Here is a 23,903-nt window from a genome sequence, read left to right on the forward strand (position 1 = left end):
AACAGAACCTGAGATACCAGTTCAGATGTCTAATTTTTTTACATTTTATGTGAAACCAAGAGCAGGTATGAGACCCAGGGGGGCAGTGTAGACAAAATACGTGAGCAATCTAAGACTTAAACCTTGAGTCAAGACAGCATGTAGTGCTGAGTTAAATGTCTAGCTATGAACAGATGGCACTTCTGCCTGTGACCACAGCCACCAAACAACTGGCTCTATCAGCCCTAGGCAGGTCCATCTGCAGATACAGGCACAGTTTTTTACCTTATATACCTTGTCCTGTCCCATAATCCTTTGCTTTAAGCTTGCTTCTTGTATCTTTCAGGTCTGGGATATGCAGTGTCAAGAAACCAACTAGCTCTGTGGGTAGGAGAAGAGAGGAATCCTTTTCCATTCCAATTATGTTTGCTATCTTTTCAGAAATTTTTAACAATTATTTTCATTTCATTTGGAAGGGAGACAAGGACAGATTTTGCATCTGCTGGCATACTCCTCAAATGCCCATAACAGCCCAGGCCAGGGTAGGCTGAAGCCAGGAGCCCACATTTCAGTTTGGATCTCTCACGTGGGTGGCAGGGACCCAAGGACTTGGGCCATCCCCTCCTCTCCCCCAAGATTCCCATTTGTAGAATTCAAACCCAAGCCCTCAATTGTGGGATGCAGGCGTCCCAAGTGGCATTTTAGCTGCTGCACCAAATATCTTCCCCTTTAAAAATTTTGTTTTACTTACTTACTTTCATTTTATTTGAAAAGCAGAGATAGACTACGTGTTTGCTTTCTTGATGCAGAATCGGTGCATGATGCATTGACATTCATATTTGGTATATAGCGGTAACTGGGGTATGATGGAAAACTAAAAACTTGGAACAGAAAAACTGACTTCACAGTCAGCACTGCCAGGAGTTGAAGGTGTGACTCTGGGCAAGTTACTTTTTCAAGTGTCATCTTCCATACTCTTAAAATGAAGGTGTGGTTGTGTCTGCCTTGTAATAAATGCTGTTGTGTCACTAGCCTTAAAGGGTACAATGTGAGTATAGCAGCATGCAGTAGGTGTTCAAGATACGTCAGCTTTTCCGATTTGCTGACATTACAGGTCAGGAAAAAGCAACTTGAATCAACAAAATAATCCCAGCATTTCCATGTCAGTTTTTCCTTCTCTACCAGTCTACCTTCCTATACTCGCATTGTTTTATGGATACCAGGGTTTGTTTTAATCAAGTGTGGACAGGCATGCATGCCTGGAAAAAAATATTTTCTCACAGTTCCCTAGAGACAAGCCATGCAGCATAGCACACACAGTCACCCAGGGAAACCCTGGGACCTGTCAGGGTCAGGGAGGGGAGGGGAATGAGGAGCAAAAAGGGCCTTTAATATCTGTGGGAAGGAAGAGAATTGGCAGGTAGAGCAGGTTCAGGATCAGCTAATTTGAACCATTTTAGAGGATCCGGGGCAGGAGGATCGTCTAGTTGCCTGATCCCTGGCCCTGGAGTAATTAGGTCAGGGGAATGGTTTTCCCAGGGAAGATGATCTCCAAGGTGAGGTTTTACTGTCATTAAGAATTGGCTGCCCCTGGGAGGAGCAATTTCTGCAAGATCATCAAGGCTGCAATACATCAAGTATAAAAACTACAGAAACAAAAAAGACTTGATAGGCACACACATTCTGTTTTGTTTGTGTTTGTACATATGTATTGGATCAAGAAAAATGATCTCATATTGGATCAGGCAAAACCAGGGCGCTAGAAATCAACATAGATAATCCATAACCACTAAACCTCTCCTCGAGGTAATTAAAACTATTCATTCTCTGGCTATCAAAGTCAGTAGAAGAAACCCATATCTGAGTCAGGTATAGAATTAGAATTCCAGATTGGAGAAATCTTAAGAGTTTGTGCCCATTTCTCCCTACTCTCCTGATCTTTTGGTTAAATCTCCTCTTCTGCATGCCTACTAATTGGTGTCTTTTCATTCTTTGATTTTTTTTTCTAATTATATTTTTAAAATTTTTTTCTAATTATCTTCTCTTTGTGGAGTCAAAATCTAATTCATATTGGCCTCTGCGCATTGCTTCTTGAAAGCCAGATATCTAGCGGCACAAAATACAAAACCAAACAAAACCTAACAAAAAACCACTCAGCCCAGCTCTGAGAAGAGCCGCCAGCTCAGACAGAATGCCTGAGCGTGCAGCAGTGAAGAGCCGCTTGTGTTTGTCACGCATGCTGTATACCTGGAGATGCTACTTATGAGTTGTTTTCTGTTTGTCTCCCTTCCTCCATACTGGGGTGGGACTGCCTCCACTGGGAGGCACCCCAGAATGCTGCCTGCTGCCACCACCACAGGGAGTGTGTCCCTCCTGGGCACTCAGGCTCTCATGAGGAGTGTGACCTCAAGGAGGACATCTATTGTGAATTGGAGTGTATGCTTTGGGATAGATGGCCATGTATCTAGTTCCATGCTAAACTCCTAGGGCTTAGCTCAGTGCTGGAAAAATCGCATGCATTCATCAAATCTTCTTAGAATGAAAGAGGAAATACATGGAAATGAGTACAAATTGCTAGTCAGAAGCATATGCAAAGAATTCACTTTAGCTTCTTAAATAAGATATAAGAAAAGCAGATTTTTAGCTGCTATTCAAAGAAAATAAAAAGGTCCCCCAGGGAGTCAAGTTCAGGCACCAAAGTCATTGCTGTTGTTATAAGAAAACTGTATGTTTTGGATTCGTTGCCTCGAACTCTCTAACTTGTTGAGTGAAGGGCCAATGTAGAAGTGCTTTGTGAAATGTCAAGACAGGGAGCATCAGGGACTTAACATAGAGCCCATGATAGGCTCTCCAGGAACTGCAGCTATTGCTGACTTATTCTTTATTTTTTTAATCCCAAGATGCCCAGTTCCACAAAATGTAGGTGTGCAATAAATATTGATTGCCTGATGATCATTTTAAAATGATGCTGATGGTGATGGTAGCATGATGGGGAGTTTTGCTGCTTAGAGATTTGGCCTCAGTTGGCATTAGTTCTTGTCTCTTGTGAAGGATAGAGTAGTGCAAGCTCTTCAGGGAATAAACAGAACTATTGACAACTAAAAGTGAAACCACAGCACCAGGGAGAGATGCCTCTAAATTTAGCGACCACTAAATGAAAGAGGCTTATTGCCAAAAGTATGCATGCATTTAAAGACAGGTCTTACTGATGGTTAAAGATGGCTAAGAGAGGGGCTGGTGTTGTGGTGCAGTGGGCAAAACTGCCACCCAAGACACCACATTCCACATGGGTGCCAGCTGAGGTTTGGACTGCACCACTTCCCATCTAGCTCCCTCTTAATGCATCTGCGAAAGCAGAGGAGGGTGACCAATGGTTGGATCCCTGCCACACATGTGGGAGACCCAGAAGGAATTCCAGGCTCCTGGATTCTGCCTGGCCCAATCCCACCCATTGCAACCATTTAAGGAGTGAACCAGCAGATGGAAGATCCTTTCTCTTTCTGTCTTTCCCTCTCCCTCTCTCTAACTCTGCCTTTCAAATAAATAAATAAAATAAATCTCTAAAAAAATAAAGAGTTGTTAGGAAAAAACAGAAAGAGAAAGAGTTTTACTTCCTCTAATGAAGACATAATCTTGTGACAGTCTCTGGATAATTGCCATGAAGATTCATTCTACCCAAGTGGTTGTCAATGAATTGAAAATCCATTGAGATTAATTTTTTGATTACCAAATTTTTAATTGTCAGAAACTCTCTCTGATATTTACAAAAAAGGAAAAAGAAATAGGAGGGGAAAGCTGCATTTGAAGAGCTTTGCAGTCTGTAGAACAGCATGGATCTGCGAGGACGGAGAGGAGTACTCATCCATAACAGTCTAGAAATTCTAGAAGTCAGCCAGCCATCCCAGGGTAGACATAAAGGCCACACATAAGGAATCAAGAAAGAGAATATTATTCCTAAACTTTCGGTATTGACACCCCCCCCCATATTTTCTCTCAACCTTTGTGTAAGCAGCTTCAACCTTTAAATTTTTTAAAGATTTTATTTATTTAAGAAGTAGAGTTATGGAAAGAGAGAGGGCGAGACAAAGAGAAAGGTTTTCCATCTGCTGGTTCACTCCCCAAATGGTCACAGTGGCCAGAGTTGTGCTGATCCAAAGCCAAGAGCCAGGAGCTTCTTCTGGGTCTCCCATGTGGGTACAAGGGCCCAACCACTTGGGCCGTACTCTGCTGCTTTCCCAGACCATAGCAGAGAGCTGGATCAGAAGAAGAGCAGTTGAGACTTGAACTGGTGCCCATATGAGATGCCAGCACAGCAGGCAGAGGCTTAGTCTACTACACCACTATGCTGGCCCCACAACTTTTAAATTTGCAAACATAGTAAAAGTGTTGTCAATTCTTTGGCTTCAAAAGAAACTCTTTGAGGAATTAGTAAAACAGAAGTGATATATATATATATCACACAAGGGTAAAAGGGCTGGATGTTAGCAACTGGACAAAAGGAATGGGTATTGGCAATTGGGCAAAAGGACTGGGTGTTGGCAATTGTGCCACCACAGAAAGTAAGTCCAGGGACAAGGTCAGTGACTTTCATATGGGCACCATCCTAGATTTGTACTGAGTAAAGCTGTGACACACACCTAAGCAGAGTTCAGAAGAGAGAAGCTAGGGGGACCAATGGCACATAGAGGACTCCACTCCAAGCCAGAGAGAAACCTAGTTATCTCTGTCACCGTGTCTTTCAGCTGCTGAGTTGGAGTTTCATGATTCAGGTTGAGTGCATATTATCTGAAATGCTTAGAACCAGAATTGTTTTGGATTTTCCCCCCAGATTTAAAATATTTGCATGTTGACCGGCGCCGTGGCTCAATAGGCTAATCCTCCGCCTAGCGGCGCCGGCACCCCAGGGTCTAGTCCCAGTCGGGGTGCCGGATTCTGTCCCAGTTGCCCTTCTTCCAGGCCAGCTCTCTGCTTTGGCCCGGGAGTGCAGTGGAGGATGGCCCAAGTCCTTGGGCCCTGCACCCCATGGGAGACCAGGAGAAGCACCTGGCTCCTGCCTTCGGATCAGCACGGTGCACCAGCTGCAGTGCACAGGCCGTGGCGGCCATTGGAGGGTGAACCAATGGCAAAGGAAGACCTTTCTCTCTGTCTCTCTCTCTCACTGTCCACTCTGCCTGTAAAAAAAAAATTGCATGTACATAATGAGATATCTTGGGGATGAGACTCAAGTCTAAACATGAATTCATTTATGTTTCATACACACCTTATACACACTGCCTGAAGGTGATTTTACAGAATGTTTTTAGTGCATCTGTGTTTTAACTGAGACCCAGTACGTGAGGTCAGCTGTGGAACATTTCACTTGCAGCATCATTTCTACACTCAAAAAGTTTCAGATGATGAGCCGTTTTGCATTTCTAGATTGGAGATGCTCAACTTAGAGTAAGAATTGGTTATAGCTTGAGCTTGGCTTCAGAGAGAAGTTGAATGTCTTACTGAGGAGGGAAGGGAGAACAGAATAGAGGTACAGTGTGTGGAAATGTGCAAAATATGCAATGACTTCATCAGCTTATCCCTTGTTTATTATTTTAATGCATACATGCTGAGCAAACAATATGTTCTTGGCACCTTGCTGGGTGTGGGGTATGTAAGTTTACTTATGTCTGACTTCTTTGCTCTTTAAAACATTCCATGGAGATACATAGTTTCCTAACATTTTAATGCAAACCCCTTAAAATATGTTTTGTTGGATATTAATGCCTGTATTTCATAAGAGAAAAAAAAGATGGTTCAATGTTTTGGACAGTCTTACAAACATTTACACATTTATTTCTTGGAGAACTCCCCAGAGCCTTTCATATATATTCTGTATGATAACTTTCCAAGAGAAGGTATCCCAAATCTTTCTTGACTACAGGATGCTTTATTTCCAAGATCCACTTAAAAAGCTAATGTTCATGATCTATACTTCAGGAAACACTACTTTATAGTACTATCCATTGAGAGGACAAGCAGTGACACTTGACAAAGCTCTGCCCTGCTAGCTGATGCTCTGTCTGGCTTGGTTTGAGTTTTTCTACAAAAGATGTCTGTGTAGTAAGGCACCTAGGCTAGCCCATTTCTTGATGTGGCCCCATTTCATAATGTTGCCTTCTTTAGGAAAATTTCTTTTAGAATTTTGTTTAGATGTTGCTGAGCCTTGCAAGCCATAAGCACTCTGTGCAGGAAGTCATGGCATAAGCAGTTTGGTGTTATGAGACTCACACCTGCATCCAGAGTCAGGGGACCTTAGCTGGGTTCACTGTTCATATGTCAGTGCACAGCCACAAAAATTTGAGAATTCCATTTAAACCAGGTACCTAGGCTAGCCTATTGCTTGGGAGTCTGCTTTCTGTACCAACAATTGAAGTTTGGGAGTAGATGAGGAATGGTATACATGTGGCACAGGAGTCACTCCTACCCCTACTCCACCCAGGACAGGCATTACTAAGTGATCAGTTTTCCTACTAAATTCAGAGATAGCCTCAGATAGCTTCCCAGCACCATGTTCCTACCAACCATGCACTGAGAGGCGGGATGAAACCTGCTGTCATTCCCAGGCTTGATGTACCCTAAGATTTAGAAATCTGAGATTACTGTTACCAGTAACAACATTTAACATTCTACCTTCTTCACGGTAAGAGCAAGTGTCAGGGAGAGGTATGCATGCCCTGATTAATAAGAGCACCATGGGACAAAGCCATGGGAACGGGCTGATGTGTTCCTCCCCAGTCAGTGGCATTTGGAGAAAGTCCATTTGGGTCCTGTGATTGATTCACAGTTTAGGCAAGTGGGAATCAGCAGAATGGATATTGACTATTCTAAAGGAGTCAGAAGAGAGGAAGTGGGAAGTTAGGGAAATAGACCTAAGCTACAGGAGAGCCCCCATCACATCATCCCTGCAAGGAGACATGAGGAGGGGGTGAGGGGAGGCAGCCTCAGCTAGCCCCTCACAGTCTGCCTTTTGGTGAGCATTTCAGACTTGCACTGCATATGCAGCATCCTGCACTATTTTCAAACATCAGTTAATTTAAAAAAAAAAAAGGCTCTCCAGTCTTGGATGACCTCTCTGGAGGACTCCACAGCTGTGACAGGGAGAAGAGATGGTGGGAACGTCCTATTAATAACCAACATCTGAGTGAAGTGCAAATTGCTTTACACTTGTGTGGGATTAGCCTCCGAGCTCCCATATGCTCAGGAACTGACAGTCACTGCAACTTGAAGTGACTGCAATCCGACACCTTCCTGCTCCGGATCCTGGCAGGCTCTGCCTGCTTTGAGCAGGCAGGCATGAATTTAGTGAGGCAGTTGCTGATGGCTTGATGTATATGTGCCAGCTTGTGGCTGGAGCGGGGTTGGAGGGGATAGTATAAGGCAGTTACCTGAGGACTTATGTTGTAGAATCCTTTTTGTTATTCTTTTCCTGGAATATCCAGCTTTCTCCTGACCTAGAGGGGCACTGCCCGAGTAGAAGGACCTTGAAGAGCAAAGAAGACCAGGGAAGTCATGCTGGACACTCGAGTTATGCTGCAAAGACCTTGCAGGGCCTTTGCCCATCTCAGGGTATTAAAGATTGTTTTTCTCTCAAAGAGCACTTGAGGTGTTGAGAGTTCATAATGTCCCTGCTTGAAACCACTAAGGTTAGTCAGTATCTGCTTAGGTTTGCCCTTTTCTAGAAAGATGTCATGTCCCAGAAGAGAGCTTTAGAGGTCAGGTGGGTAACCTTGGACACCTTCAGTTTCCTTAAGTATCAATTAGCGATGGTGGTGATACAGGGCTATTGGAATGACTACGGGGGGGCAAGGTGCATGAAGTGGGAGAGCAATGCCTGGTGCATTTTATGTGCTCACCCCCAGATTACAGAACGTGGCTGTGAAACAGGAACTTACTGTATGAATCACACAAGGATTCCCCGTTTCCAGAGTCCTAAAAGTCAATGTAATTCACTCATCATGAACCACCAGAGTGAACATGATTTAACTTGCCCTTGGGATTTAGGAGGTTCTTCTGGGTTCTGCAGTATCTCGGGGCACTTTTGAGGGCCTCGTGGAAGTTGTTGGGGTTCCCAGGTTGAAGGAATCAGCGATGGGTGCTGGGATGCCCTGTGGACAGCAGTAGTGGGAAGCCACTATTAATGGGCCTGGCAGGGCCAGCACAGGCGTCAGTGTCAGTGGAACTGAGTAAAAGCTGGAGCTTTGCAAGAAGCGGAGTGTGGAGGGAGCTGTGTAAGGAGCAGCACAGTCACTGCCAAAACTGCATCCTGGGAAGGGAGGGCCCAAGAAAAATGCACCAAAATCTCGTTCCTCCTGCCTTCTGATCCCCTACTTCCTCCCCTGAAGGAGGAGGCTGAAGGAAAATGACTGGCAAAAACAACTGAGCCAAGTCCTGCACACAAGCCAGTCTCCCAGGACATAGCAGATCAGAAAGATCTGGAGATGCAAAGAATGCTTGTGTTTCACAAAGAAGGAACGTGCAAGTGAAGAGAACATCCAGATAAACTAACTTTTCACATATTGCTGTCATTTCATTCAGTTCTCCTGTGCTGCAGCGAATGAGGAGCAATCTAAACTCAGCCTCTAAGATGCAGAAAGGGATTAACAGACGAAGGCTGATCTAGTGACCATGGCATGCGGCTTACAGCAGATCACACAAAGCTCTGGTCCCTGCTCCCCATCCACTTTGGAGCTGAGCCATGACTGATGATAGTGTAATATGACTGATTCTGCATTGGAATTACCTGGGTAGATTTTTAAACTGATGCCTAGGTTCCATCTCCAGATATTTTAATTTAATTGATTTGAGATTCCCAGGTAATTTCAATGTGCAACAAAATTTGAAAACCACTAATATATATATTAGAATCAAAGACAGGCATGCAGAACATCATGGCAAATTCTATGAGATAGCACCAAGACAGTTGACAGGACTCCCAAGCTAAATGGGCTAGGGCTCAAGGCAATGAAGTAACAGAAATCATGACACTGAGCTTCATGACTTGGATCCTCTAGTTAGGGGTCAGGCCCAGCTGTAGAGGACATGAGACATCAAGCGCTGAAAGAAACATCTGAGACCCGTGTTCCATGCCGGTTCAGTGGGAATCAGCCCAGGCTGCAGGCAGATGGATCCAGGAGCCTTAGAGCAGCTGGGGAGGGCAGCAAAGGAAGCAGACAAACCAGGAGCCTCCCCTAGCACTTGAGACCTCTCTGGAGGCGCCTACAGAGTGATCCTCCTTGAATTTACTTCTGGACTGCACTCTTGAGCATAGTAATGCAGCTTGGCTACCTGTTTAGGGCAGCCAAGTCCTGGGTACTTCTGCTGATGAAGAGAATGTCTAGCTCTGGGCTCTCCAGCAGGCTCATCCCCAGAGCTCCAAGGACAAACCTGCTGGCACCAGAAGCCCTGTTCCTTGAGAGCCAGGCTAAGTGCGTGTCAAGAGGATGAAGGGAGGGCTCATTGGGCTGATAGCAAGAGACAGACGCTTGTAATCCCTGCTCAGTGTAATCTAGAGCCTTTGAAGATTTTCCAGCAAAGAATGTATTTTCAAAGAGAAATTCAGGAGAGGTGCTGGGCTGCATGTTTCCTTAGAGAGACTGAATGGTGCGTTAGTCTGCCAGGGCTGCTGTGATAACTGCACCTGATGTGAGCATCGGGTGACACAAACAGCAGAAATGTATTATCCCCCAGTGCTGGAGTCTAGGAGTCCCAAATGTCAGTAGGATCACAAGCAGCTGAAATCCTGAAATTGATGTTATTCCTGGGGCTAGGCAACTTATATTATCTAAATTTTATATGGTTTAATATGTCACCTTGGAAGTTACATTGTCTGAAAAATTACCTGTAATAAATCCTGTTTTTAAAAGGTTTATTTATTTATTTGAAAGGCAGAGTTACAGAGAGCCAGAGGCAGAGAGAGAGGTCTTCCATCTGCTGGTTCACTCCCCAAATGGCTGCAATGGCTGGAGCTGGGCCGTTCTGAAGCCAGGAGCCAAGAGCTTCTTCCAGGTCTCCCACGTGGACAGAGGCCCAAGGATCTGGGCCATCTTCTACTGCTTTCCCTGGCTATAGCAGAGAGCTGGATCAGAAGTGGAGCAGCCGGGTCTCTAACTGGCGCTTTACTTGCTGTGCCATGGTGCCAGCCCCATAAATCCTTTATTTTTTCTCAATATTTATCTTTTTATTTGAAAGGCAGAGCTACAGAGAGGCAGAGGCAGAAAGAGAAAGAGAGAGGGGGAGAGACAGAGAGAGTCTTCCATTCCCTGGTTCACTCCCCAAGATGGCCATAATGGCCAGAGCTGCGCCGATCTGAAGCCAGGAGCCAGGAGCTTCTTCCAGGTTTCCCAAGTGGCTTCAGGGGCCCAAGGACTTGGGCCATCCTCCACTGCTTTCCCAGTCCATAGCAGAGTGCTGGATGGGAGATGGAGCAGCCGGAACTCCAACCGGTGCCCATATAGGATGTCGGCACCTCAGGCAGAGGCTTTACATGCTACACCACAACACCAGCCCCTAAATCCTTTATTTTTTAATCTAAAGAAAGCTCTTCATTCTTTATTCAAAGAAAATTAGTTTCTGCCTACCCTCACTAAACGAATACTGAGGAAACATTTAAAGGATATCAGTTTAAGGGAATACCTAATTATAAGCCTGCCCTGGAGGCCTGTGCCATTCTTCATGGAGACCCTAAAGAAAGGAACTTTAGAGCATTCAGTGACATCATCCGTCTTCACTATTGCTGTCAGCTCCTCCCCACCAATCACATTGCTTAGCCCTTGAAGTCCAAGATAGTGGATGGCCACTGTGTGCATGGTCTTGGGCTGTGCATTTGTACACTTAGGGATGGTGTTTGTTTCTCCTGTCTGCCTGGTGGACAAAGCAGGTCTCCAGAGATACAACCACACCCCTGTTCATAGATTTTCCCCATCAGTTCCACATTTCACACTCATTGTCTGCCATATTCATTACTTGGACCAATAGAACTTATGAGAAAAGCTTCAGATTTACATAAATAAAAAGCAGAGATCAAGCACACAGAATCAGGAGCTCAGAGCCCACCTGTGCTGCTTACAATATATGCAAAGTTGGCCAAGCAATGGGAGTCTCTTAATGTTCAAGGAAGAGGAGATAATAATAATGGTATCTATACCTAGTACATAGTGTTGGCACAAGGATGAAAAGCAAGTGCCTGTCAAAAGGCGTGAACAGCCACTTCATCGAAGAGGACACACAGATGCAGGTGTGAAACAATGTTCCACATGATTAATTTTAGGGAAATGCACATTAAAGCCACAATGAGACACCTGTTAGAACCTCCAAATTTAGGCACACACTTGTTTCACTGTTAGGTATTTACCTAAAAGAAGACATATATATCCATACCAAGGCTTTTCTTCTAACAGCCCTTCCAAAAGTGTTCACTATGATAAATTTGTTACACTGAAAAATATTTTAGATGAGACTTTAAAGAGCATTTCATTGAAAGCAACATTCAGTGATTAGGTCTATAACCACCATGCCATAACCATGCTACATTTTCCTTTTTCCTCTAGGGATGGTCATGAATACACATGAATTAAGGAAAGTAGCCTGGGATTTGAGGTCAGAAGGCAGAAATTCAAGTGCCTACTGTGATATCCAGGCCCTTGTAGTGATGTTTGACCTTGAATTTTCTCTTTGTCGATAGTATAAAGCTCCATCTCATGGTTGCTGTAAGAGATTTAACAGCTGGGTGTGAGCACGCCCTGTAAATGTAAAGCAATGTGAATGGACCCATCGTGATGACCAGGGAGGACATAGATGAGCATCCACGTGTTTGCAGACTGGGTAGCAGAGGGCCAGCAGGACCAGAGTAAACCTTGATGATATAACCTCACCCCCACGAGAGCACAGGGTAGAGTCTGTATCTCCTCATTTCTTCTACACAGATACTCCCACATAGAAATTGCCCAGGGCCCTTGAAAAATACACATTTCTCAGTCCTGCTCTGTACTCACTGAGACAGAATCACCTTGGATAGGGAACAGGAGTCTGAGTTTTTAAAGAGAGCTGATGCATCTGGTAGCACCAACAAGCGGATGATCTTTTGGAAATACCGGCCTTGACTTTGAATGCTCTCCATGAGACACATGTACTGTCCTAGTCTCTGTTGTTCTGATGAAACCTGGCTTCAGCCTCCCCCAGATTCAGTGATCCCCATAATGGCTGGGAGTGCAGAGCATCAAATACACACTCAGCATTGCCAGCCCTTCCTCATCATCACTAAAGGCTACACTTCAGGATTCCTGTTGGCACTGTGGTGATCCTTAGAAATTACCTGGTGGTAATGCAAATGTCTGTGACTTCATTTCTTTCCATCTTGTCATTTCCATTGAAACACCGAGTCACTCAGCTGAGTGAAGGCTTACTTTGGATAGGGTGTCTGAGATGTGTGGCTTGAACTGTATAGCTGTGTGGGAACACCATTTGGAAATCAGAAAGTGAGAAGAAAAGCAGCAGGATTGGTGCACGCCACTCATTTGTGCCATTCAGGCTGGTGAGAACAGAGTAGCAGAGATGTCAGCTTCCATCTCCTGTCTCTTGTCATCTAAATCAGCCTGGATTCTTTTTTTTTTTTTTTTTTTTTTTTTTTTTTTTTTTTTTTGACAGGTAGAGTGGACAGTGAGAGAGAGAGACAGAGAGAAAGGTCTTCCTTTTGCCGTTGGTTCATCCCCCAATGGCCACTGCAGCCAGCGTGCTGTGGCCAGCGCACCACGCCGATCTGAAGCCAGGAGCCAGGTGCTTCTCTTGGTCTCCCATGCGGGTGCAGGGCCCAAGGACTTGGGTCATCCTCCACTGCACTCCTGGGCCAGAGCAGAGAGCTGGACTGGAAGAGGAGCAACCGGGACAGAATCCGGTGCCCTGACCAGGACTAGAACCTGGGGTGATGGCGCCGCAGGCGAAGGATTAGCCTATTGAGCCGTGGCACCGGCCTGGATTCTCTTCTTCCATCCACAAGGAGAGAGGACACCTCTCTGTGCCCTCAAGACCTCAGATCCACCTGTAATTTATATTCTTGGGTTATTTTGAAATTCTCTGTCATAAAGTATCATATAAATTTCATTAAATTTCTTATCACATGATCAGTTAGTGCATGAATTTGTAACACATGTTGCTGAAATGCCTCTAGGAGCCAGGACAAAGGGTTAGGCAGACCCTTTGAGGACTACAGGGAGGACACCCTGTCTGGGAGGTGTATCCGCAGTTGTTCCCAAGTAGGAATGTGGCCCAGGGTTGCCAGATGTTCTGTTTTGTTTTTCAGAAGGCACACAGATAACAGATGTTCTGATTTTTTTTTTTTCAGAAAGGAACACAATAAAACAGCCCTTGTTTTATTTTGCAAGTGAAGGGGAAAATACATTTGGCAGGACAAATAAAATACCTCCAACTTGGTTTATACTTGCAGACTAGCAATTTGTGACCTCTGAATTATATACCATTACTCGGAACCATGATCTTGGAACAACTGAAACAAAGTTAGGCCAGTATGGAAAATCCTTATGTTCATACAATTATCCCACAGGCATAATCAGCCCTACCTCAGCCCAAACATAATATAAGGATATAAAACTTAGCCCAAATACAAGCTGGGTCTTCATGGGAAGCCAGAATAATTCAATAACCATTGGTCTGAGCAGTAACTTGTAAAATCTCAATCAATACCAGGCTGGAAGTTGATTTTCCACTGCTTTTTGTTTTCTGTTGGACAGGGACATAACGAGGACCATGTGCTCCTTACCCTGGGTACCTGGGTTGTTCATCCCACCAAGAACGGTAGAGTTCGTTAAAGGACACACCTGTCTCTCACACAGAGCTGGCAGGGGGGGAAAGGGGAGGGTGTCAGGGCCAAGGACAAAACACTGAACTTGAGAATGTCAGGTCAGACTGAAGCAGTTATCAAATGGTCTTTCCTGGGCAGCATAGGCATCTGTGATACGGTCAGGGATTGTCTTCCTTTTAGTTTACTGAAAGACTTTTGCCTTTGCTATATGAAAATGAGAGAAATGTTTCCATGGTCTGTGCTAATGAATGACGCTTAGGAAGAATTCAGTAAACCTTGTTTCTATTTGAAAGTAGGCTGTAGTTGATTTGTAAAATATGAGTGAGGTGTCTGGTTGAGAGATGCTATTGGATCTTCAGTTATCTTCAACTTGGTCCTTTAAAGCTTCCTAGAATATAAGTTATTTTGTGTATTTTTACTTGTGACCACTACAAAGGAAAAGAAGCTTAATAGTAAGAATCCCAGCAATAAATTGATGGCATATCCAGAGACTTTAACCTAAACAGGTGTCAGCCCCTTTGCAAAGGAGCAGTTTGCAAGAACATGGGTAGGGTTAAGGGAGCTAACAAAGGAATAAGCCATTTGAGACATCAGGGCTAGCAACAGGGAAAATTTTTGCCATCCTTCACCCTGAAGGCTGAAGATAGAGGAAGAGAGTGACTGCGTTACCAGATGCCAGCAGAAGCTCCCACAGTGGAAATCTGCCAGCAGAAACCATGTCTGTGGAGGCATCCCTGTTTCTCTCTGCACTGTCCCTCTCTGATATCCTATAACTCTTCCCTTTGACTGGTTCTGAGAAGCCAGAACCTGGAGATTGAGGAAGCCCATGAAATTCAGTCAATGGAGGTCAGCTGCCTGAGTCACAGAGTAGGACAGAAAGCAGCAAAGATGGACCTCAGAGAGGGGGCAAATGGAGATTTATCACAGAGGCAAACAGAATCAGGTCATGGAATATTAGAGCTAGAAGGGTCTTTTCATCCTCTAATTCTCTAATGTTTTACTTGTGAGGAAACTGAGCCCCATGGAATTGGGCAGCAGGTAAACATTATGCACACAATAAAGGGAATACTTGGGCCCAAAGGCAGTTGTCTTCCTTTCTGTTTCATTATGCTTGGAACCAAGGGTTAGAGAACTCATATTGAGTGAAATTGGTTACCCTGCCATTTTTCTATTACTGTGCCCATCAGGCATCACTAATTGATTACAGATTTCCTTTCTTCAGAGCCCAGATGTGGTGGCAGACTCTTTCTCATCCTAGGTCCAGACAGCCATGAATTATTGATCCATCCTGCCCTGTCACCAAGTAATATAGTGTGCTCTAAATACTCAGATGGAAAGCATATTCTTTATAATGCCTAATAAGATTTTCCTCCATGACACTTGGCCCCCTCCTTGCAGGAACTGCCTGTAGGCTTCTGAACTGTTGATCAGGTGACTTGATGAGGAGAGCATTTATGATTTAGAAGAAGCGGAAGCACCATGAGATTGCTTCACTTGAAAGGGAACTAATAAAGTCCTAATCCTTGATCAGTCTTTTCTTTCCCTTCCCTTGCAGGTTGACCGGACAGAGGTGATTCGCACCTGCATAAACCCAGTGTACTCAAAACTGTTTACTGTGGATTTCTACTTTGAAGAAGTCCAACGCCTGCGGTTTGAAGTCCATGACATCAGCAGTAACCACAACGGACTGAAGGAGGCTGACTTCCTTGGGGCCATGGAATGCACACTTGGCCAGGTGGGTCAATGGGTGTCCCTTAGTCCTTCTTGCATCCTTTAGGCCTTTCTTCCTCCACTTTTACTGTCCCCTCTCCTTATCTAATCACTGCCTACTTTCTCATATTGATTTTATGTTCTTTTATATGTTGCATTTTGTGACTTTCCAGGGAGCATCATGTCTATCATATTTATAGAGAGATGATCCTGCAAATCTGAGATGATATTTATTTTGTAAAATGGATGATTTTCTCTTCAGAATGCCCATGTTGCATCTGTTATATATTCAGCAACTATATATTGAACATTTACTATGTGTCTGGCTCCATGCTCAGCTTCTGTATCTGCTGAGGGCTGACCCTGTATCATAACTTCCCATCTTCCATCTCAACTATGGCATACTTCACACAGAGAGTATTTCATGTTCACATTTATTCCAAATTTCTGAGGTCAAAAATAACCCGAGGTAGGGACTAAATAGATACTTGGTGAATGAATAAGTGCTTTTAGTTAATTCTCACAATAATAATGTGAAATAAATATCATTATTATGCCATGTAACCAGTGAGAAAACTGAGATTTAGAAAGGTTAAGTGACTTATGGAAGGCCCCACCCTAGTGAGTAACATAGCTATGGCTTTGTCAAGTCTGGCTAATGCCAAATCCCATAGTTTTGCTTCTCTGATACTTTTCAACTTTTGCTTTCCCAATTGCTATGACCAGAACTGTGGTTGGTGTTGGGGTAGGAAATTTATGTGTACAGTCTTCGTGCCTAGAAAATTGGTTGTCTAATTGGAATAGGCATGGCATATACACCTTGAATAAAACAATTCATGACACAGCATCCTGGGCTCTAAACCTAGAGTTGTGAGCTGTCAGCAAAGGAAAAGCTTTTCTGAAGGGCAGAGTCAAACACCAAACTTTGGAAACTATCATCCAGAGATTGAAGAAGTATGAAAGACCTTCCAAGTGAGAAAGCAGTGTAAACAAGGCATAGAAACCAAAACAAATGTGGCAGAGCAATGGAATGGGGAAGAACCATTTTTAGTGAATTAAGGTTAGCTGCTTGATTAGCAGTGAAAATAATGAAACTCAAACCTCTGAGCTCCTCACTTAGGCGGGTAACTTCCAGCAATCTGTGTCACATTTTTATTTGTAGATTTATACTTTTTTTCAAAGAGGGATTCCAAGTGACATAAATAAACATCTTGCCCCCACAAAATCTGGGTTTATCCCCTGATTTAGGGATTTGTGAAGGAGGGTCTGAGTGGCAGAAATGCAAGTAGACATGTTTGTTCATATTTACCCTGCTTCATGCTACTTCATACCAGAAAAAATTTCTTCCATGTGGGCACCAAGTGATGAAATAGATAATATCCTCATCCTTTTTCCAGCAAATGTAGAGATTTGTGGGGAGCAAACCGGACTGGACTGAGTTACTGGAATTAAGACTTATTCTATGCATCTGCTCTCCCACAATATGGCGCTGGGAGAGAAGTAAACAGCTTCCGCACAGCTGCCTCCAGTTCAACCAATAAACTGTAGGACTTGCTACTGATTGGAGGAGAGCAGCGTACTCGGCGTGTGGGCAGCCGAGTTGGGATTGGCGGAGGAGGACTATAAAGGAGGAGAGAGACGGCATGCACCGGGAACATCTAGGGGGAACATCTAAGGGGAACATCTAAGGGGAACACCTGTGCAGCCCCCGAGAGAGCCGGCCGGCGGTGTGCCGCTCCCCTGCGGAAGTGGGGAATGTGGCCAGGGGGAACCGCCCTTCCACGGAGGTGGAAGGGACAGTAGCCAACCCGGGAAGAACCAGCAGCAAACCCGGGGAGGGCCGAGCAGACGAAAGAACAGCGCAGGGTCCTGTGTCGTTCCTCCACGAAGAGGGGGAGCGACAGAGATTGACTTCGTAAGATTGTTCCTTACTTCTTTAATGAAAGCCAAAAATCTGAACTGGAAATAAAGCTAAGGGGAGACCTACAGAGTTCCTGGAATATCCTCTATATAATATAATATCTCTGGTGGCTTTTGAAACGAGTTGATGGTGGTGATGGATCATTCTAGAGTCTTACTATACCTATATAGTGCCCAATAAATAGGTATGGAATGAATGAATGAATAGTGGATTTGAGTAGGACCTTTGTTCTTTAAAAAAGTTATTAAAATATCTTCTATAGCTATAGAAAGATTCTCCCTCTAGCAATGATCCTCCCTCTTAGGTATACAAGTTATATTTTGCCAGTGTTGATCCATGTGGGAATCATGTGGGTAAAAGTTCTTTTTTCATTCGAAGTTTGGGTCCTTTTTACTGTGTGAATGACCCTCATAGTCTGTCTTTAGTTTGTCACATGTTCATCTTTCTGAAAGCCAGGAAGTCCTTGACTCTGTATGTTGTGCTGGACACTGTGCCAGTGCCAGTGAAATGGTGGTGAGCCAACATTGCCCCTGCCCTCAAGCATGTCACATTCTAGTTGGGAATAAATAACGAAAGCAAATAATTACATAAAGAGCTAATCTGATTACAGTCAGCGTAAGCACAAGGACAAAACAAGAGGACAAGTGTTGGGAGACAGCTGTGTAGACAGGAAGTCAATGGAGGCTTCCAAGGGGAAGCTATTAGTGACATTTTCACTGAAACTGGAATGGAAAGCAAGAGCTCATCAGGAGAGAAGAAAGGGGAAACACAGTCCAAGCAGATGGGAACTTAGGCACAAAGTCACTGGATCCAAGAGGGAGTGTGACATAGGGCATAGAACATCTTTCCAAGAAGCCAACTCAGGTTAAAGGCAATGAAGGAGGCACCATGATGAAGTTAAGAAATGAGATGGGGGGGTGGGGAGGGCCCACGCTGTGCAATAGTGATAAAGCCAGTGCCTGCAGTGCTGGCATCCCATATGGGCACCGGTTCAAGCCCTGGCTGCTCCACTTCCATTCCAGCTCTCTGCTATGGCCTGGGAAAGCAGTAGAAGATGGCCCAGGTCCTTGGATCCCTTAGCCACATGGGAGACCTGGAAAAAGCTCCTGGCTCCTGGCTTCAGTTCTGCACGGCTCCAGCCATTGAGGCCATCTTGGGAGTGAACCAGCAGATGGAAGACCTCTCTCTCTCTCTCTCTCTCTCTGCCTCTGTCTCTGTCTCTGTCTCTCTGTAACTCTGCCTTTCAAATAAGTAAATAAAATCTTTTTAAAAAAAAAAGAAAAAAAAAAGAAATGAGACAGGGAAAGGAAGCAACAACCCAGGATATGTGGTCAAGCCAAATACCACAATGAGCAAGTGAAGCTTGGTTCTCCTGGGGAAATTCTGGAAGAGCAAATGCCAGATAGTTGTCTTACCCTAAGGATGAGGAAACTGGGGCTAGTATATATGCTGTCGTCAGTTATTGTTTGAGGTGATGGTTGCTCCCAGAGTGGGAACATGAATCCCCTAGCTCTTCTGGCTGACTGCCTGGGCAGAAAAGCAAGCTCCAGAGATCACCAAAATCTAACAAGGCATGCAGGAGCTGATGGTCAGAAGCCATAGATGGGCATTCAAGTCATGTTCTGGGATCGGAGCAGATTCTGACAGCCTCTGTGAGCTGCCTGTCCAACACCAAGTCACCTGCTCTTTGAGCTATCAGACCCTGGTCACCTTCAGATCATTTTCTACTGTGAGGCCATGTAGAAAATAGTCTTATCTTAGCCTAAGAGTAAATTCTAAATGATCTTAGCCAATCACACAAATCCTATCCCTCTTGGTTTAGAAGTGGGCATGTGGCCAGTTCTAACCAAAAATTGAGAATTTTTCTTGGAAAGCTTTCCTAGACCTAAAAAAATAGACATATGTGAAGAAAAGTTCCTCTCTTTCTGTGATTCCTTAGGACCATTGTAGCTGCCTTGCAGCAAAGCTAGGACTGAGATCAACACTGGAGAGATCAGAACCCAAAGTGGAGGAAGCTTGGGCCTGACATATTGCACCTGGAGCCCACTCTGTCTGTGGACCACTTCTCAGGGGAGAATAAATGTTGCGCTGCTCAAGGATTTTCCATGCCTTGAGCTAGAAGCATCATGATTGAGGTGTCACGTAAGACGAACCAAGAGAAGGTCCGACTGGCTGGAGTGGGTGAACGAAGGGAAACTGAGCTTTCCAGTTAGTGTTCCACTCTCTCAAGATGAAGAGTATGTATGTGTAGAAGAGTGTCCAATTACAAGTAGCCTTTTCAGATGTGTTTCTGATGCTTTGAAAGAGCTTCCACACTGGTCATTTCACTGGTCTCTCTTGACAGTGATGGAAACACAGGTGTCAGGTGTCATTGTCCACACTTTGTAGTTGAGAGAGAAAGCTGAGGATCACAAAGAATCAGTGTCTTCACAAAGCCAAAACCAGAAGTCAGGAGCATTTGATCCTTAATCCAGAGCTTTCTTCTGCTATGTGCTAGGGAAGGGTTATGTGAGGACCTGTTCTGAGAACGTTTTTTAAGGTCGTGGCTTAGATGAAGCAAATTGGAGTAAGTCGGACCTGCTTGTTTCATCCTAGTGAGCTTGCTTCACCTCCTGGGACAAGCCGGCCTCTCTGAGTATCTTCAAGTGCACTGGCAACTACTCTCCCCGATCCAGCTATCAGCCTTTCCCACGTTAGGGTTGGGCCCTAATTCACTTAAATCAGTAAGAATATCCCAATTTTGTGGCTGCAGTGGTTGATTCAGGGAAAGCTATATAGCATTTGCTTAACCTTGATTAAGATTCATTCATTCATTCATTTATTCATTCTTTCAGCAAGTATTTCTCAGATGCCCTAGAAATAGCAAGTACTGTGCTAAATGCTAGAGTCAAAAAGAGGAAAAAGACAGAGACCAAGACGAGCTTAGAATTTGCTGAGACATAAACTGGTAAATCAAATGCGTATTACTAAATACTATAAATGAAAGGTGTTCCGGGCTGCAGGATAAATAAAGACTTTGCTCTGCTGAGAAAGATGTCTCTGGGCCTAAATCTCAGAAGATGAGTAGGAATTCATCAGCAGAGAAAAGAAATGGGATCTCTGGGCAAAGTGACCAGCACCCACAAAGACAAGGCAATGTGGGGAATGGCACAGAGCCAGCTGGATGGTTGGGTAGGTATGAGCAAAGGACAGAGGATGCAGGATGGGGAGGAGAAGCAAGACTATGAGAATTTTAATGGCTTTCCTCTAATGTTTGGAGAGAGTTTAGATTTGATGTGTTGAGGCTTTGGTCACTGGGGAGAAGACAAGATTAGATGTGCGTCTCAGAAAGGTCGCATTGGTGTTCCCATGAAAGATGGATGGGAGTGCGTGGGCGCAGAGGCAGGGGAACCTGTCCAGAAACTAGTGCAATAACAGGAAAGAGATGAAGGGGCCGTGGTGATGGAAGCTGAGAAGAGGGGCCCAGCATCTGTCTGAGAGCAGGATCACAGGCCCTGAGACTGAAGCGGGTGGCTTGCAGGTTCCAGCTTTGGTAACTAGAGGAGCAATTTGGCTGTCTTTGAAGGGTGTCCCGTGTGGAAATGACCAGATTGTGATGCTGACCTGTAAGTCCCACTGTCTGCGGAGAATCCAGAAGAGGTTACCACGTAGCAGTGGAGCGTGTGGATCTGCAGCAGACAGTACAGATTTGGAGGCTGGTTCCCTGTGGGTAGCAGTAGCATGAAAGTGGATGCAAGCCTCAAAAACACAGTTTGATTTTTATTTTTGTAAGGGAACTTATTGAACATTCCATATTTGAACAAATCATGGAAGAGTTTTTAAACATCATTGAGTATAGAAGCACATTTGTTTCCATTTTCTTTCAAAGTAAGCATTTGATGTTGTTTCAAAATCAGCAAAACCTTTGTTGAGTGTTTTCTGCATGTAGAGTAACATACCAGGCAAACACGTTTATACTCCCTTCGCTCTTCATAATTTCACATGTTGCATCCCCTTGAGTGAAAGGGAGATTCTCTCTCTTCTCTAAGTGGCTGTTGTCTCTTGTATAACCAAGCAGAAAGAAAAATCACCAGCATTTTCCTCCTTTATACTCCAGTGGTGAGAGGATACTCCTGCTCTGTCTAGTGCTTTGGGAGGCCCTGTTGGCAAGAGGCAGGAGAAGCTGAGCAGCCATGGGGACACAGGCCTAGGTGGAGGCCTAGTTCACGACACTCAGGTGCTTGTGCTACATAGCCTGGCTGATGAGCTAAGCTGCTCTCAAGGAGTTTGTCCAGAGGCAGATCCTTGCAGCGGTTTAAGCCTCAGCTTCTTCATTGCAAACTGGAGATGCGAATCCTGCTGCTCACATGGCCTAGTGTGAGGGGCAAGGGAGGTGATGTGTATAAAGTGCTGCCGGCACGCTGGCCAGGAAGACAATGTTCGGGGTGTGGGAGGTGCTGTGGCTGTGGTGAGCACCTAGCAAGCAGCGGGAGGGTTGACACTTGGAGAGACCAACATTGTTTCAGAGTCATGGTGGAAATTGGAAAGGGGTAAATCCTGTGCAATTGGCAAAACTGAACTTTGAATGCTGCCTCAAGTTTTTTTGAGTGTCTTATTTAGTCAACGGATTGGGCATTTTGTGTGTGTGTGTGTGTGTGTGCATTTGAGCAGGTATATGTTCCAATATTTAGCTCTTCTCAGAGAATTATCAGTGAAAATGGTTTTAAATCAGATCCCTGATAATCTGAAATTATTTGGGGAAGATTTACTAATCATTTCTTGCCACCCCTCAGGCTGAAAAGGGGAGATAACATGACCCAGGAAGTCCCACATTCAGAACCCATCTCCTCAAGGCTTCCCTGGGTACCACATTGTTCATCTGAACTTGCCACACTCTCTGCCTTGGAAAGCAGCAGGACTCTTGGCCTTTAGGAAAGGAAAATAGCAGTGTTCAGCATGCTGGAAATTGGCTCTGGCCATGAAGTTGGGTACAAGCACAGTGAGTGACTTCACACTGAGCAAAAATGCTAAATAAAGCAACAAAAAAGGTTCACGTCCTCTGAGAGGACTCAAGGCAGAACTGCGCGTTCTCAGCAGATGGAGGAGGGGGGCGAATCATGGGACACAGGGTGCTCAGAAAGCTGTGTCCTCCTTCTGGGCCAGCTTGGAGACCATACTCGAGTTTCTGATGCCTGAGATGAAACCAGGAGCTGAGCCCCTCTTGTGCTACACCCAGCAGAGGATGTGCCAAGGAGAGCTGTGATCGCCCTGTCTAGAACAGAGGGCTGACCTTTTACATGATGCCTTCATTTTCACTTCCATTCCTTGTTATTAACTCGTTCATTCAGCCCCATGATCTTCCACTTCTTCATCACTTCTTCATCAGTAGACACTGAGCCAACAATAATAAAAGTTATAACTTTCCCAGGCATTTTCATTTACCCAGGGGTAGGCAGTTGCCTACTCCTGACTCCTTTTTAATTAGCACAACATTCCTGGGAGGTAGGCACTACTATTCCCACCATTTTACAGCTGTGGAAGTTGAGACTGAGTAGAGCTAGATGAGTTATCCAAGATCACACAGCATTTAAGAACTGGAAACGGGAGTTGATGCAGATCTCGTTAGCTCCAAACTCTTCAAGATCTTTTCTACATGATCTAATTGCTTGTCATTAACTAGTATGAATAATAAAGAGTTTCTACTCTTCAGATGTTTTCCTTGTCCTCTTTAATTTCTCATGTAATTGTCCAAAACATTCGCTCCTTTTTAAATTAAAACTAGTGATATATTGTCCAAGACTCATTAGCATTCCTTACTGTGAGACACTGGGGCGAAGTTCTCTAAGTGTGGTTCTCATCCCAGCAGAATCAGTGTCGCATGGAAACTTAGAAATGCAAAATTGTTGGTTCTGTCCTTAGATCCTCTGAATCAGAAACTCTGGAGGTTGACTTTGCTGATTTTTTAAAGTTTTCTAATTTTTCTAATATAGACACAGAGCTGACTCAAGGAATTCTCTTGCAGAAAAATAGCCTTGGTTTTCCTCCCTCAAGGTTTGCATATTGAATTTACTTTAAATACAATATGGCTTCTCAGAATGTATCACTGTGAGGGTCAACCCCCCGCCCCCAAACTTGAGTCTTACAAACCTAGTACCAAGAATGTGTTCCCTCCCAGCCTTGCTTTAACCCTCAACCATTTGAGTAAATCCATGATCCAAATTCAGTGGGGTCTCTGGGTCTCATTATTGCTTTTCCTGAAAGATTTATCTCTTCTCCATTGCATAGAGGACGCTTACAATTGTGTGAAGTCCTCTCGTCTTCACTGCCATGTAGCTTTTCCTTGGTGCATTTCTTCTCCCCAAAGTTCAGGAGAAATCTGTATAAACCAAGAACTTCCTGAATTCTGCATCATAAGTGAGGCAGGGAAATCTGGGACCCCTTGAACGAGTCCTACACTGTGTAGGGGGC

The 23,903-nt window shown here is 44.5% G+C and overlaps 1 protein-coding gene across 3 annotated transcripts in view; it reads left to right on the forward strand.

The window, feature by feature from the left end:
• Nucleotides 1-23,903, forward strand: part of CPNE4 (copine 4) — a 531,073-nt gene that overhangs the window by 321,703 nt on the left and 185,467 nt on the right. For all 3 annotated transcript variants that reach the window (XM_051818460.3, XM_002722063.6, XM_070072817.2), the window contains exon 3: nucleotides 15,381-15,560. In XM_051818460.3, the coding sequence (XP_051674420.1) occupies nucleotides 15,381-15,560 (180 nt within the window). The remainder of the gene's footprint in view (nucleotides 1-15,380; nucleotides 15,561-23,903) is intronic.

Source organism: Oryctolagus cuniculus, chromosome 4, assembly GCF_051225735.1.
Source record: "Oryctolagus cuniculus isolate XC-2025 breed Fujian yellow rabbit chromosome 4, ASM5122573v1, whole genome shotgun sequence".
Classification (NCBI taxonomy): Eukaryota; Metazoa; Chordata; class Mammalia; order Lagomorpha; family Leporidae; genus Oryctolagus; species Oryctolagus cuniculus.